This window comes from Procambarus clarkii, chromosome 88 (genome assembly GCF_040958095.1).
Source record: "Procambarus clarkii isolate CNS0578487 chromosome 88, FALCON_Pclarkii_2.0, whole genome shotgun sequence".
Classification (NCBI taxonomy): Eukaryota; Metazoa; Arthropoda; class Malacostraca; order Decapoda; family Cambaridae; genus Procambarus; species Procambarus clarkii.
The window spans coordinates 17,069,051-17,086,511 of record NC_091237.1 but is presented as its reverse complement, the minus strand read 5'-3'; the positions used below and the strand labels follow the sequence as shown (position 1 = coordinate 17,086,511).

The following is a 17,461-nucleotide window of genomic DNA, read 5'->3' as shown; positions in this document are numbered from 1 at the left end:
GGTCACATTCACGAAAGCACTTACGAACGTGTACATCTTTCCTCAATCTTTGACGGCTTTTGTTACATTTATTAAACAGTTTACAAGCATGAAAACTTGCCAATCAACTGTTGTTACTGTTATAAACAGCCTCCTGGTGCTTCGGAGCTCATTAACTGTTTAATAATTGTAAACAAAGCCGCCAAAGATTGAGAAAAGATGTACAGGTTCGTTAGTGCTTGCGTAAGTGCTTCGTGAATCTGCCCCCTGGTGCCAGCGTTGTCCGCCGCCACGGTGACAACACTGGTCGGTGTTGTTGTGGTCCAGGGAACATCTTCCCAACATTCTTCACACTCACTACACTACCATGCCACATTAGTATTGCTTTACTGTGTGCTCTTTATTAACACTGTACTTAGACCTTATTATTATTGTGCTCTAGTGCCATGCTCTTCGACAGCAATATCTAAGACAAGCAAATAATCTGATGTAGACCAGACCATACACTAGAAGGTGAAGGGACGACGACGTTTCGGTCCGTCCTGGACCATTCTCTAAGTCTCACAATCGACTTGAGAATGGTCCAGGACGGACCGACACGTCGTCGTCCCTTCACCTTCTAGTGTGTGGTCTGGTCAACATATTTCAGCCACGTTATTGTGACTCATCACCTGCATAATATGATGTACATTGTCTTAACGAGTATTTAGTAAACAAGGTGAGCTATCACATACATTTGTTTATTGTCTTGTTTGATGCACAATATTAGTTTATGTAATGTAGACGCCTTGATTATGCATATCAAAATCCTGTTGACTTTTCAGTTGTCCTCCTAAAGTGTTTACAGTTACCTCAGCCCAGACAGTGAGGGAGGTTATCTTGAGGTTATCTTGAGATGATTTCGGGGCTTTAGTGTCCCCGAGGCCCGGTCCTCGACCAGGCCTCCACCCCCAGGAAGCAGCCCGTGACAGCTGACTAACACCCAGGTACCTATTTTACTGCTAGGTAACAGGGGCATAGGGTGAAAGAAACTCTGCCCATTGTGTCTCACCGGCGTCCGGGATCGAACCCGGGACCACAGGATCACAACTCCAGCGTGCTGTCCGCTCGGCCGAGGGGATGCCAAGGAGAACACACTTTGGAGCCATAAAGCCAGTTTTGGAGACATCAGCCTAGCAATTAACAAGCACGAAACGACTTCTGAAACAATGGGTGCTGGAAGGTGATGTGCACATGACAATACTATGTACTGGTATAAGTGTCTTGGTCCCGTAAACTAAAAGGGATCATATATAATATAGTTGACCTGACTGTTAATTTTAAAAACCTCCCAGTTGATATTCAGGTGATTAAAGTCTCCTATAATTAGAAGCGTCGCCACTGTGTTGAGTTGCTATCTCTGTGTTGCTGTGTCCTCAGCACCACAACACCAGCACCCATCACCTTCAGTCACCTGCCACCTAATGCCGCTGGTCACCTACAAGTAAGCAGGTGCACGAGTCAGTCAACTGTTGTGGATCGTAATTGGTCACCGTCAGTAGTTGGTTAGAATAACTTTGATAATCATAAGAGGCTCTCCGACACCCACTCTGGAAAACAAATACCCCCCCCCCCCCCTCCGGGACTACAGGGGTGGTAGAGACAGTTGACACAGTGACCCTGGCAGCTACTGTCCCCCCCCCTCCTGGGACCTGAGGGTGGAGGACACAGTGACCCTGGCAGCTACTGTCCCCCCCCTGGGACCTGAGGGGTGGAGGACACAGTGACCCTGGCAGCTACTGTCCTCCTGGGACCTGAGGGTGGAGTCCTTCCTCCACGACGCCAGTGGGAGGGCAGGTTTCTGAGACAGATGGCCTACATAAGCCTACCTTTAAGCAGGCCATGAGCGTGGTGCCAGGGAGGCAACACACGCCCAGGAACCGTCAACACTTCACCTTCTGGTCAGGAGAAAACCAAGGTGGATATAAAGGTTACTACTGAAGTAACTATTTATAAAGGTGAGTACACAGAATTACCAAGTGGTCATAAGCGGATCACCAAGAAGATCACAGGTCACCTTGATAACACTTCCCAAGGTACTGTATTCCCAGAATAACATCATTGCCGTACAAGATACTAAAGATGGTGGTTCGAGAAATTGGGACAGGTGGCGAGGCCCTTCGCTTGTCCTCCCAGCAAGCATAAGAAATATTGCCGGAACAACCGTGGACATTTTCAAGAGGAAACTAGATTTATTCCTCCAAGGAGTGCCGGACCAACCGGGCTGTGGTGGGTATGTGGGCCTGCGGGCCGCTCCAAGCAACAGCCTGGTGGACCAAACTCTCACAAGTCGAGCCTGGCCTCGGGCCGGGCTTGGGGAGTAGAAGAACTCCCAGAACCCCATCGACCAGGTATCGACCAGGACCAGGACTCACTAAGATGGTTGCGGTGTATTGGTCACCACCAATATAAAAACAACTATAATATGCAGAGTTCCAATCCAACGGGCTCACCATAGCCCGTGCTACATGAACTTTAAGTTCTGAGTAGCTAAATCTAAAACAACAACAACATGAAGAGTTCCTGAAAGTTGACCCTTAAATTTACAGGTCAACTTTGGGTTAGTTAAAAGAATAGAATGGAACTATAAGGAGAAAGCACCATGCCAATTCGACTATATAGCACTTGGAAGGGATCAGGATAAGGATTTCGGATGGGACGAGATAAAAGGAATGGTGCCCAACCACTTGGACGGTCGGGGATTGAACGCCGACCTGCATGAAGCGAGACCGTCGCTCGCCCGTCCAGTCCAAGTGGTTGGGATAAAAATTCGGAAACTGCACTTCAAACATACCCAGCGAATGGCTATTTTCAAAATTGTAAATATATGTTATATCTATGTAAAGCATTTTTATAAATATAACGACATTGTATTATATTGGAACATGGAGTTAATATTCTCTGTGTAAACTCTCACACACAACTTGACTCACTAGGACTGGCTATTTTAGCCTCCTGTTTTCCTAAACTTTTATTGACAGAAAATATTTATATTAAACAAACTAGCACATTCCCAGAAACACAAACTGTCCACCTTTAACATATATTATTTATTCTTCAGTCATATATTGAGGTAAACCCACTCCAGAACCGCTCGTCACAAAGTTGAATTCCGAAGTAACAGTTGGAGTATTTGTCAATGTTGTAGGCCACTAAACATCTTATATTATATATAATATATACACTACACTACATATATAATATAATATTTGATGCGATGCAGAAACTGACGAAAACGGATTACATGGTTTGAATTAGAGACGAAACAAGAGATGGCACATGAGGCACAATGAGGGCCAACGATATCATTAAGAGAAGCCCAGCAGAGAGAGAACCACATTTTCTAATGACCCATAATTCTGATTAATCTTTTCATTAGCCAGACGGAATTACACTGTATGAACGGAAGAACGGTAGGCACCTAGTGAGAGACTACACATGCATATCCAATGTTGCTGAGAACTACATCGACTTCAGCACACATCAGGCAGGCAGGGAAATTGTCAGCTAGACAAGTATAGGAATCTGGAGTACCCGTATAATGCCAAGCGCTTCCTAAACGGATTTAGGTTCCAGGCTCATCAAAACAACAAGAGACCCAAGAGCAGCCAGCTTTCTCTTCAGCACCTTAGTGTGGCAGTGCAGAGGGAGAATGCCCGCCGCATTCATGGATCCTGGCCGACATCTAAGAACCTCCAAGAATTTTACAGCCAGTAAAATATAATTGTATTCAATTGTAGTAATATATATATATATATATATATATATATATATATATATATATATATATATATATATATATATATATATGTGTGTGTGTGGTGTGTGTGGTGTGTGTGGTGTGTGTGGTGTGTGTGTGTGTGTGTGTGTGTGTGTGTGTGTGTGTGTGTGTGTGTGTGTGTGTGTGTGTGTGTGTGTGTGTGTGTGTGTGTATCACGAAAATAAACATATATACATATATATATATACAACATATGTATATATATATACACACATAAGGCATAAGTGAATTCTGAAGATGTTAAACGGAAACACTATTAAGCGTAATTTTTTATTAGATGTTATTTTGGGTAAATACCAACTGAAGACAATTCAGAGAGCATAACAAAGACAGCATGTAGAGGTTGCTGTTATTGTTGAGGAAAGTGGTGAGTGAGAGGCAGCATCTAGCAGATGGCAGCCGCTGCTTGTTGTGTAGGTAAGTAAGGCGCCAAGTGACGCAAGCCAAGACCAAGTGTTAGTGATGACACTAGTTACCCCTAGTTGTAGTTCCCGTCTCCTGCACACACACACACACACACACACACACACACACACACACACACACACACACACACACACACACACACACCAAGTTCTCTATTGATAATACCAGCCTAGAACCTAGTCCTGGTGTTTATGCTACCATTCAGGTATTAATGGACAAGGTGCCCAGTGAGTGCGTCGGTGCAGGGCAGCTCCTTGCCAAGCCATGTCTGTCGCCGCCGTGAAGACCCACGAAGATAATAGAAGACTTCCGCGTCAAAGAAGAAAGAAGACTCCACCACTCAAGAGGACAGCTATCCTCGCCTCGTCACCCCGGCAAGACCCCGCCTCCTTGCCTAGCTGGCCCGGCGTTGAGGGCCTCAAATGTGCCATGCAGCTGGGTTTAGCCCTGGCTCTGTCTCTCCGACTTAGACGTTTCCTCTCACCGGCTATTCTTCAGCTATGCCCACTTCCCTGCTCACCCAAAGTGTATCTTGTCCTATATTTAATTCTTTCATTAAGGTGTCTGCCTCCCCAACAACTCCCTGGATTGATACCCGTCCTTTCCCTTGCCAACAACTCCCTTGAGTTCACACCTTCTTTCCCCTCCCTGCTAACCCCCTGGCCCTTCGCCCCTCTCTGGGTGTAGAGGGCGTGGGCTGGGCATGAGGGTGTAGAGGGTGTGGGCTGGGCATGAGGGTGTAGAGGGTGTGGGCTGGGCATGAGGGTGTAGAGGGCGTGGGCTGGGCATGAGGGTGTAGAGGGTGTGGGCTGGGCATGAGGGTGTAGAGGGTGTGGGCTGGGCATGAGGGTATAGAGGGTGTGGGCTGGGCATGAGGGTGTAGAGGGTGTGGGCTGGGCATGAGGGTGTAGAGGGTGTGGGCTGGGCATGAGGGTGTAGAGGGTGTGGGCTGGGCATGAGGGTGTAGAGGGTGTGGGCTGGGCATGAGGGTGTAGAGGGCGTGGGCTGGGCATGAGGGTGTAGAGGGTGTGGGCTGGGCATGAGGGTGTAGAGGGTGTGGGCTGGGCATGAGGGTGTAGAGGGCGTGGGCTGGGCATGAGGGTGTAGAGGGTGTGGGCTGGGCATGAGGGTATAGAGGGTGTGGGCTGGGCATGAGGGTGTAGAGGGTGTGGGCTGGGCATGAGGGTATAGAGGGTGTGGGCTGGGCATGAGGGTGTAGAGGGTGTGGGCTGGGCATGAGGGTGTAGAGGGCGTGGGCTGGGCATGAGGGTGTAGAGGGTGTGGGCTGGGCATGAGGGTATAGAGGGTGTGGGCTGGGCATGAGGGTGTAGAGGGTGTGGGCTGGGCATGAGGGTGTAGAGGGCGTGGGCTGGGCATGAGGGTGTAGAGGGTGTGGGCTGGGCATGAGGGTATAGAGGGTGTGGGCTGGGCATGAGGGTGTAGAGGGTGTGGGCTGGGCATGAGGGTATAGAGGGTGTGGGCTGGGCATGAGGGTGTAGAGGGTGTGGGCTGGGCATGAGGGTGTAGAGGGCGTGGGCTGGGCATGAGGGTGTAGAGGGTGTGGGCTGGGCATGAGGGTATAGAGGGTGTGGGCTGGGCATGAGGGTGTAGAGGGTGTGGGCTGGGCATGAGGGTATAGAGGGTGTGGGCTGGGCATGAGGGTGTAGAGGGTGTGGGCTGGGCATGAGGGTATAGAGGGTGTGGGCTGGGCATGAGGGTGTAGAGGGTGTGGGCTGGGCATGAGGGTATAGAGGGTGTGGGCTGGGCATGAGGGTGTAGAGGGTGTGGGCTGGGCATGAGGGTATAGAGGGTGTGGGCTGGGCATGAGGGTGTAGAGGGTGTGGGCTGGGCATGAGGGTGTAGAGGGCGTGGGCTGGGCATGAGGGTGTAGAGGGCGTGGGCTGGGCATGAGGGTGTAGAGGGCGTGGGCTGGGCATGAGGGTATAGAGGGTGTGGGCTGGGCATGAGGGTGTAGAGGGCGTGGGCTGGGCATGAGGGTGTAGAGGGTGTGGGCTGGGCATGAGGGTATAGAGGGTGTGGGCTGGGCATGAGGGTGTAGAGGGTGTGGGCTGGGCATGAGGGTATAGAGGGTGTGGGCTGGGCATGAGGGTGTAGAGGGTGTGGGCTGGGCATGAGGGTATAGAGGGCGTGGGCTGGGCATGAGGGTGTAGAGGGTGTGGGCTGGGCATGAGGGTATAGAGGGTGTGGGCTGGGCATGAGGGTGTAGAGGGTGTGGGCTGGGCATGAGGGTATAGAGGGTGTGGTCTGGGCATGAGGGTGTAGAGGGTGTGGGCTGGGCATGAGGGTATAGAGGGTGTGGGCTGGGCATGAGGGTGTAGAGGGCGTGGGCTGGGCATGAGGGTGTAGAGGGTGTGGGCTGGGCATGAGGGTATAGAGGGTGTGGGCTGGGCATGAGGGTGTAGAGGGTGTGGGCTGGGCATGAGGGTGTAGAGGGTGTGGGCTGGGCATGAGGGTATAGAGGGTGTGGGCTGGGCATGAGGGTGTAGAGGGTGTGGGCTGGGCATGAGGGTATAGAGGGTGTGGGCTGGGCATGAGGGTGTAGAGGGTGTGGGCTGGGCATGAGGGTATAGAGGGTGTGGGCTGGGCATGAGGGTGTAGAGGGCGTGGGCTGGGCATGAGGGTGTAGAGGGTGTGGGCTGGGCATGAGGGTATAGAGGGTGTGGGCTGGGCATGAGGGTGTAGAGGGTGTGGGCTGGGCATGAGGGTATAGAGGGTGTGGGCTGGGCATGAGGGTATAGAGGGTGTGGGCTGGGCATGAGGGTATAGAGGGTGTGGGCTGGGCATGAGGGTATAGAGGGTGTGGGCTGGGCATGAGGGTATAGAGGGTGTGGGCTGGGCATGAGGGTATAGAGGGTGTGGGCTGGGCATGAGGGTATAGAGGGTGTGGGCTGGGCATGAGGGTGTAGAGGGCGTGGACCAAGTGAGCCACAGAAGGGATGGGAGGTGCCCCTGGAGGGAGCATGAAGGTCCCTCCGCGTACTTCCTAGTAAAAGGCGACAAAGGCCAACCTTCGCGGGAGCCCTCAATGTTACCACAACAAAACAAATGGCAGCCGCCTCTTCCTTAACATATTGAGAAGCTTGACTGTCAATCCTCCACTCCCAAGACTACAGTGTAACGATCATATGCGACATAGGTGGTGTTTTAAACTCAACTGTGAAACAAGTCATGCTATGGCAATTACTTGGGCACAATCAGATGTCACGACTAATGGGTTGAAATTGAAGGGCCGTCGGTCCTCTGCCACTGACATCTATATTTAACATTACCTCAATCCCTCGTCACTGCTGGGCCTTAACACACACTAGGAAATAAATGCTGGGTAACTATGAAGACAGACTCGGGTCAGCCAGCAGCTGCCAGACAGGTCACAGTTGTATAGTGAGAGAGAAAGTGGGAAGCATTACCCCGCTGGAGCCTCTACTTGGACCAGTATTCTTCGTGAGTCATGTAGTCGACCTCCCAGAGGAGGCAAGATCACATAGACAAATGTTATCACATGGGTAAACATTTGCCAGCGGTAAAGCTTGAAGGGGATTACACAATACTCTGGGAGGAGCTGACAGTATGGCCGGACAAATGGTATTGAGGTCAGCGAGGAGAGAGAAGGCCAGGACAGTAAAGGTAACAACAGTACAGCAACAGGGTGGAGGCGTGGCACTAACGCCAGCCTTAACACCACACGAACTTATAAACATAACAGCATCACCATATGCACCAAGGGTCAACATTATCATGACATTCAGGAACTGCAGCAAGTCGTCTCAAAAACGTATACACAGAGGACATTAAACCAATCCTAAAATATATAGCATTATCATGGAACCCACATTTGGTAAGGAACAAGCAAAAAAATTAGAAAGTACAGATATATGTCAGGAGACTGGCACCAGAGATGAGTATGAGTACCATCCAACGACACAAGAGGATCAGAGGTGACATGATCACAACGTACAAGATACTGAAGGCTGAAGACAAAGTGAGGACAAAATAAAAGCACGGGGTCACATAGAAGTTAGACACACATGCGTGGGAGAGATGTAAGGAAATACTTGAGGATAGGAGGAATAGAGTACAAGTGAATATGACATACAAGATTCTAAGGTGAATGAACAAGATAGACAGAAACAATCAAAGTGAAGAAGAACAACAAGAGAAGACACTTATGAAACTAGTGACACTAATAAGTCACACACTTCAGCAAGAACTTCCTCAGCTCCAGAGTCGTAACTAACTAGAATGCATTATATGTATTAGACGAGTACAGACTGCCGCGGTGTTTCTCCCGTACAATAATACTTCACAAGTGTCGCTGCTTACTATTACTATCATACTATATTTTGATGTAAGTTTACATAATGCTAGTTTAATGCTAGTTTAGTTAATGCTAGTTTACATAAACTAGCATTACAAGTTTTATATCAGTGCCTAACTAGTAGTATTAAAGTACTGTGTTGCCCCATGACCATTGGTACACAGTAGACCAACAACCACAGGAACTTAAACATTAAGTAATGATCTAAGCATCATGAGGACACAGCGAGGAGAACCATCACTGAAGGACGACAGCACAAACACGAGACAAATAAGATATCACATGCCCTCAATAATTGGCTTCACGACGGAGACGATAACTCGTTATTACCATACAATACCCGGCCTACACCCCCCCCCCCACCCAGTGGGAGACAAGCAGGGTCATGACAATGTTATGTAGAGACCAATTAACACCTCCACGCCGGAAATCCACCACCTGTACGGACGGAGAATGCCTAGCCTATAATCATCACGGGACGGGTGTGGGGGGATGGGGAGGGAGGGTAGGGAAGGTGAGAGATGGGGAACGGCCAGCTCGTTTCTATTCATCAATCGTAAATCCTTTTTTTTTCCTTATAAAACTGAGGCTTTTCTTAGCCAGTTGTGGCGTAGAACTGAGCAGGTGTTTCCTTGGGGCGTAGTGACGTGGGTGTGGAGTCTCCCATGGTCACCTGGACACACTCCCACGGCAACAACCGCGTACCCCATCACAGCCCAGCTGTTTCCGTTCCCAAAGAAACTGTCGTACCAGTGCCCTAACCTAACCAAATGTTAACCAACAGAAAACGGGACATCACTTCAATTTCGTGAGCCGCTACATCAGTTTTTGGCCTTATGGAAAATATACGTCAAAAAACGACGTGCTATAAAAGAACAGGTCGCCGCCTCACAAGGGACACTACACCATACCCTCACAGACTCAAATCACACCATAATGTAACAATTTGCTCTTCCTGGGGAATAAGTTTTATTTTTTGATTGCTTATGCTTCCAAAATATAGAAAATTATTGTTCCCCCTCAAACTATGCTCCGAGCTTTGTCTCAGGCAGCTTAAGGAAGACGTCTTAGAGGTACTTGTCGGGTGCTGACTCCTTATCTAGAGGTGTGCCCGCACCCTTCAAGTACCCTTCAAGACGTCTTCCCTAAGCTGTCTTTGGCTAAAATCAAAGCAAAAGTTTGAGGTGGAGATAATAGCCATATTCAATATTTTTGAAGCATAAGCAATCAGAAAATAAAACTTACTAAACAAGAACAAAAAAATTATTGTTACACAATTTACTTACACGACACTTGCACCTATAATACTCATTAATCTATCTGTACACTTTAGTGTTTTTCCCCCTCGAGCTTCGCCTCTCTGTATATCCAGCAAGGGAAAAGTGGTGGGCCAACGGAGCACTGAACCCACAACCAGGGACGGCAAACTAGCAATGACAAAGACGGCGATAGGGACGTGGAACCCCTTTCCATTTTACAGAACATAAATGGGAACCGAGAAGGTAGGCGAGCTGGTCATATCGAACTGGAAGGTAAGAGGTTATTGGGCGCTGGGGAGCCCTTGGTGTGTTGCAAGGATGGGGTCTTCTGCTTCAAGGATGCAAGAAACATAGCAAGGGTATGTTTTCCGGGTGGCGGACAGTGCACAGGGTGACCAAAAACACCCCAACCAACCCCAGGTCCACGTCCCCCAACCAACCCCAGGCCCACGTCCCCCAACCAACCCCAGACCCACGTCCCCCAACCAACCCCAGGCCCACGTCCCGTCCTACACACCCAAACATTGCGGATACGTCACATTACACAAGACGAATCGCCATCAGATTTTAAAACCTACGCAACTCAATCCAACCTAACCTCACACAAACTAACCTAATCCAACAGAGCCCAAATCTAAATTAATATAGCCTAACATAACAATATCTAAGGTTTTTAACAGACAACGAGCCTGGTCGAATGGTCTCCTGTGGTACTCTACCATAACCCCCAGCAACGCTATCAGGGACGCCCCATGCTTTTAGCGACTCCAGACTTACGCAGTACGTACGCACGTTATGCTGGCCTCTAGTGCATTGTCACCTCGCCTAAACAAACGTATTGAATATAAATGATTTGATCTCCAAGATCGCTTGGTTATTATATATCTACAGAACACAACATTTGGCAAAACTGCCCAAATACGGTAAAAAAAACATATAGTTTTTATCAAAACATGCATATGACGATACAAATAATTGATATATATGTGTAACATTGACCAATAGGTCCTCTACGCAACTCTGCCCATCACAAAATATGAAAAAGATAAAATACAAAAATACCCGTATACGTGTGGTGATCAAGAGGGGAGCGAGCGCCCACTCACCTGTACTCCATGGCGGCTGTGCGGGTTGTGCGGGGAGCAGGTGAACCCGCCCGCGTCCACGAGTGTCGTACTGCACCTCGCCAGCTCATCGTACCCCCGCCAGCGTGGCTGCCTCTCTAAATTTATTTTTATTTTTATATATACAAGAAGGTACATTGGGTTTATGAGAGTAAATAGCATTGATGATTTTTACATTCTCGTAAAGCACGCATAGCGTTTCGGGCAGGTACTTAATCTATGAAATGTGAAGACCAGGCATAGATGCGAAATGCTATTTGATTCCTGGAGTATCATATGTTTAACCTTCACTTGAAACAACCTATACTAATTACACACATTTATTATGTTCCCGCTAATTTCTCCCATAAATCAATAGCCCTGTTTACAAACCAGTATTTACCCAGTTTTTTTTCTGAAACTAAACTTATTCAAACTTATCAACACTTGACATACACAGTTTCAAATATAAATATGAAAGAGCTCAATACAGTCAGGAATCTTTACACCAGTTGATTGAGAGTTGAGAAGCGGGACCAGAGAGCCGAAGCTCAACCCCCGCAAGCACAACTAGATGAGCACAAACTCTCGGAACCGGTTCCAGTACCTGGCCCCAGGCCTAAATACCAAACAATAAATTGCAGCTGCAGTGTTGCCCTTCAGCTTCATTTGGTCCTTGTGAGTCGCCTCCTGAATGGGATCAAATACTATTGAAAGGATTTAAAGGTATTAGTGAGAGTCGAGGGTTGAGATCAGACCCTTGTCACAGTAGCATGGCGTACTGGGACTAGTATTGTGAGTATTTACAGTGAATACTGATTAGGGCTGACAACAGTAACTAATGTCTGTGTGGCGACTGTGACGGACAGCAGTGATACAGTGTACAGTGAGTTACAGGGTACAGTGAACCCAATTAATGAACAACAAATTGTGGAAGAGCGGAGAGTACGTGTAGTGTGTACTCCATCTTATAATAATAGTACTTATAATAACAATTGGTCAAACGTACTTTTTTATAATGTTGTCTAAAAAAATAACATTTTGTATCACTGAATTCGCCCGTATGGAATTTTAGAAAATGAAAATTGTAATTAAAGAGCCTAACCTAACTGAACTTGTCCAAGTACTCCTAGGCTATCCTGTGCCTAATATAGTACATATTTTGCTAGACTAGCTTACATCTATTTTATTTTAGCATTTTATCTTGGCCTATACAAATTAATAATACAAATTGTGAAGTTTTTTGGGGGGATTTGAACAGTACATATTGGTACATTCGACCAAATAGCTTTAAGTACTAGTGTTTTAAGAAGATGTGCAGCACTAATTAATTTCGTCAGAGCTTAACAATGATGTATGATAATTATCAGTGGTCATAAAGTTGAGTGTTCAATAATTAGCAACAGAGATTAACAGTGGGAATGTGAATTCATTGTGCTGATAGCTGGTTGTTGGCGGTTACTGAGGCTAAGTGATGTTTTATCCAACCTTCTGGCTCAAAGTCTTAGAAAAATATTGTTTATTTTATTTCTAGATTTTTTGTTTAACATAGCTTACCATACACAGTTTAACATACTTTGGTTAACATACCTATTTTTAACAGTTTAATTTAACATACTTTTAACATAGTTTAACATGCTTACTTTTAACACAGTTTAGTTTAACATAATTACACTATACAGACACGTTATAAAGGGTTATATAGTTCAACCTAAGCGCTAGTCTCCATCTCAGTTTTATTTTTGTTATTAATACATCTGCATCTGCATTAGTGCAGCTACCCTAGACTATATGAAGTGGAGTACAGTGTGTCAAAAAAGCTAACTACGTGATGCTATAAAATCCACATCACACAGGATGGTTAATCATACAGAGGCATGTGATAGGCAGTCTGCACTGGCAGACTCCGGAAGCATTTTTAGGATATCATCAACACAAGATTTCCATATCAGGGATTTAAGTGAGCGTATATAATTCTACGGAAGGAACAACCCAGTTTTGGATATGTTTCCCATAGAAGTAGAAAACTAACTAGAGGGGAGCCTAAAGCATGTGAGAGGGACAGTCTCCAGTACACAGAGGTCACGGGGCACTCCCTGATTGAATTTTGTGACTAGCTCATCAAAGATTGTAATTTGCTTAGCTAAATGAATTGTGGGGTTCAGTCCCTGAGCCCATTATGTGTCTCTGTAACCCTTTCCACTACCGCCCACAAGATGGGTAGGAGGTGCATAATAAATGAACTACACTAAACTAAAAACATTGTGACTGTTTCATAGAAGGACACGTCAACTCTCTACTAGTTGTGGAACTAAATTCTTTCTGGGTTATCTTCTGTGGTAGATTATATATGGGGGGAGGGGGGATCGAACCTGGTAGAGGGAAAAGTTTCCCCTGACTGAGAGTTGCTATGGTAGTGGAGCACGAGGGAAGGCCACATTAGGTGCCATTAACAAGGATTAATTAAAGAAATTCTCGAGTTTTCTTATCAAATGCTGTTTATATTAGTGATTTTCATAGACGCCGGTGAGAACCAATGGGCAGAGTTTCTTTCACCCTGATGCCCCTGTTACCTAGCAGTAAATAGGTACCTGGGAGTTAGTCAGCTGTTATGGGCTGCTTCCTGGGGGTGGAGGCCTGGTCGAGGACCGGGCCGCGGGGACACTAAAGCCCCGAAATCATCTCAAGATAACCTCAAGAAGATAACACATGTATAGAGCAGTGTATAAAGCATTATTTAAGAGAGCTATAGTGACACACGTGTGTGCAGCATCATCACTGTAGAAAGACCTAATTGAATTACTCTGATTTTGCAAAATTATATATTAACTCTGTCAATCAAAATGTTAACGATAACCTATTACATTGTAGTCAAAATGTTAGATGCAATAAACACCGGAGCGAGAGGTCAAGAGCAGCCAGTAATACCGTCCATGATCAATGTTCCCTGTGTACATCCTGGCCTTGATTAAGCTCGATCCTTATCCACTAGTGTCGACCAACACCCGCTAGTGTGTGTATCTTAATCCTCTTGAAGCAGCACCCACACTAGCAGACCCAATCCTCTTGAAGCAGTACCCGCACTAGCAGACCCAATCCTCTTGAAGCAGCACCCACACTAGCAGACCCAATCCTCTTGAAGCAGTACCCACACTAGCAGACCCAATCCTCTTGAAGCAGCACCCACACTAGCAGGCCCAATCCTCTTGTAGCAGCACCCACACTAGCAGGCCCAATCCTCTTGTAGCAGCACCCACACTAGCAGGCCCAATCCTCTTGAAGCAGCACCCACACTAGCAGGCCCAATCCTCTTGAAGCAGCACCCACACTAGCAGACCCAATCCTCTTGAAGCAGCACCCACACTAGCAGGCCCAATCCTCTTGAAGCAGCACCCACACTAGCAGGCCCAATCCTCTTGAAGCAGCACCCACACTAGCAGACCCAATCCTCTTGAAGCAGCACCCACACTAGCAGGCCCAATCCTCTTGAAGCAGCACCCACACTAGCGGGCCCAATCCTCTTGAAGCAGCACCCACACTAGTAGACCCAATCCTCTTGAAGCACCACCCACACTAGCAGGCCCAATCCTCTTGAAGCACCACCCACACTAGCAGGCCCAATCCTCTTGAAGCAGCACCCACACTAGCGGGCCCAATCCTCTTGAAGCAGCACCCACACTAGCATACCCAATCCTCTACTATACAGACAGAAACGTTACTGAAAAATTTTAGTTTTCCTGTTGGCACGCGGACGAGCACCTTCAACATTCCTTATAGCGAGTGAGGATATTGTCCAAAGTAGCTGATTGTGAGCTATAAGCTTACTGCAACGAGTGAATGTTTATCTCTCAGTACAGTCCAGGCACAACTCTCGTCGATGATTGATGGTTTTGTCAGGTCTGGTGCCCGGTGCGTTGAGATGTTTGCTTCTGATATTAAAACTTGTTTAGGTTTTTGGTATCTAAAATGAGGCTAGTTTTTGTTCATTGATCGCCTGAACCAGTCAGGTGGGTAAGCTAAGGCGTAGCATTAGCCAAGTCAGCTGTCATTTTGGTTCTGCTGAAAGTTAGACAACAACACAAACATGAGGCAAGTATGGACACATGTGTTGTGTGAGGGGGAGTAAACATGTGTGTGAACCATACATCATTGTGAATCATACATTACTGTGAGCCATACATTACTGTGAGCCATACATTACTGTGAGCCATACATCACCGTGAGCCATACATCACTGTGAACCATACATCATTGTGAGCCATACATCATTGTGAACCACACATCACTGTGAGCCATACATCATTGTGAGCCACACATCACTGTGAGCCATACATCACTGTGAGCCATACATCACTGTGAGCCATACATCACTGTGAGCCATACATCACTGTGAGCCATACATCACTGTGAGCCATACATCACTGTGAGCCATACATCACTGTGAGCCATACATCATTGTGAACCACACATCACTGTGAGCCATACATCACTGTGAGCCATACATCACTGTGAGCCATACATCACTGTGAGCCATACATCACTGTGAGCCATACATCACTGTGAGCCATACATAACTCACCACAACAACATAAAAGGTTTCATAATTATTCTTGGAGTGGAGAGGTAGCAGCCGTGTACTGGGCCGGGGAGATGGCGGTCAAGAGGAGTCGCCTCTCCTCCCGCCTCTGGGATTACTATGATATAACACATGAACTGTCTTATACATCTCGTTTGTATATCTCCTTCCGTCCGCGCCGTGTTCCATCTACGTCCTGTCCACCTTCCGTCCACGTCGTGTCCATCCTCCGTCCACCTTCAGTCCATGTCCTGTCCACCTTTCGTCCACATCCTGTCCATCTCCCGTCCACGCCGTGTCCATCTTCCGTCCATGTGGTGTGCAGCAAGGGTGGGCGTGCGTGGTAGCGAGGAGCGCGCGGCACCTCACCGTTACCATAACAAGAGTGCTGCAGGGAAACACTTGTCATGTTTGCTACACACTTCCGGCTGGGAGGTCCTCCAGGCCAGGCAGCCCAGCCCGCCACGGGTGTACTCATCTAGCTGTGCTTGCGGGGGTTGACTTCTTTGGTCCCACCTCTCAACTGTCAATCTGTCGGAAAATCCGACACCATTTAATAATCATACAGATAATAACTGTATTACCAACAAGTTACCCATAGAAAACGTAACTTGTAGTGGAATTACCGTCTAAAGAAAACGGGATATCATCACCACATACTATTATAATTCACCAACTATTCTGCTGGGAATTATTCTTAAATACATTAGTCTTTGGACTTTACCATCATAAAAACATCTTATATAAATTAACTTAATTATCAATATTAAAGTAGAGTAAATGTGACCCTTCTATCATGTTCTGAAATCTGGACAATGTAAGCCAGGCGTCAGAGGGAGGAAGGAGGGCAGCCATTGTTGAGACTAGACCAGAGGCTCACACGGGAGCAAATTCGGCTCCTGTTAATTTTACTTGGACGTAGTGTTATGGAAACCAGAAGTGTACCATTGTCAACACGCTGTCTACAAATTCAAGTTAAGTGTCTATCCGAAACCCGTTTATCATTCATTTATGGCCATTAATGTCAGGATATAGGGTGACCCGGTTAGATCACATGGAAGCCTCAAACTAAAGGTCAAGACGAGGATGCAAGATTATGTGCACCAGTTACTGGGTGATAGAAGCTACCTCAAAGAGGATAATTTGGTGTCTACACTCTAGTTATACCTGGTGGACTAACCTGCTGTACTATAAGATAAGGAACCTCATCAATGTATGTAGCTATTACTGTAGTTTGATTGGCTGCATATATATTAATATAATAACCCCCCCTAATGTGTAGAGGATCGATTTGTGAGATTATGAGATTATTGCAGAAATACAGTCCACTTATCATTATACAAATTGCTATCGAAGTATATAAATTAACGTAAATATAAATTCATATAAATTAAATAAATATAAATCTCACAGGTCGGTCCCCACATTAATTGGTCATCTTCGAACCGGATGACGGATTATTTGATCCTTTGAACCCACATTTGGTCATCTTAGTACCGGATGAACCAGTTATCCAGTGGATTCATTAAATATACTAGTGCAGTGTTATTTAAACAAAGCCAGCAGTCAAGACGGCAGCGTAGCCTCGAGGGAGCTCAGGAGCCTCCCTCAGCCCAGTTCAGCTTCGTCAGCGGTTTCATGCACACCCACAGATATTTGGTGGCGTGTTATTTCGTGAAATGACAGCGCTAATATAGAAAGCAGCCAAATTAGTGACTGTGTCTTCGCGAGATTGTTCACGGATTTCGTGGTGTTACATTTCGCGAGAGATTATCTACGAATTTTGTGGACTTTATTTCGCGAGGTCACTAATAATATTTAATACTTCTAGATAGTATTAGAAGTTTCATAGAGGCAATTAAGAGGCTATTATCAATAATTGTGTATATTATTTCTCCAAAATAGAGAATTATTTAATATATATTGCACTAGTGATCTCAATATAATATTTACTAATTGCCA

At 46.6% G+C, this 17,461-nt stretch overlaps 1 protein-coding gene across 1 annotated transcript in view; it reads right to left on the bottom strand.

Moving 5' to 3' along the window:
• Positions 1-11,038, bottom strand: part of LOC123745828 (uncharacterized) — a 52,003-nt gene extending 40,965 nt beyond the window's left edge. Inside the window, exon 1 of the mRNA XM_045726857.2 lies at positions 10,927-11,038. Within this exon, the coding sequence (XP_045582813.2) occupies positions 10,927-11,015 (89 nt within the window). The 5' untranslated portion in view covers positions 11,016-11,038. The remainder of the gene's footprint in view (positions 1-10,926) is intronic.
• Positions 11,039-17,461: the final 6,423 nt, after the last annotated feature.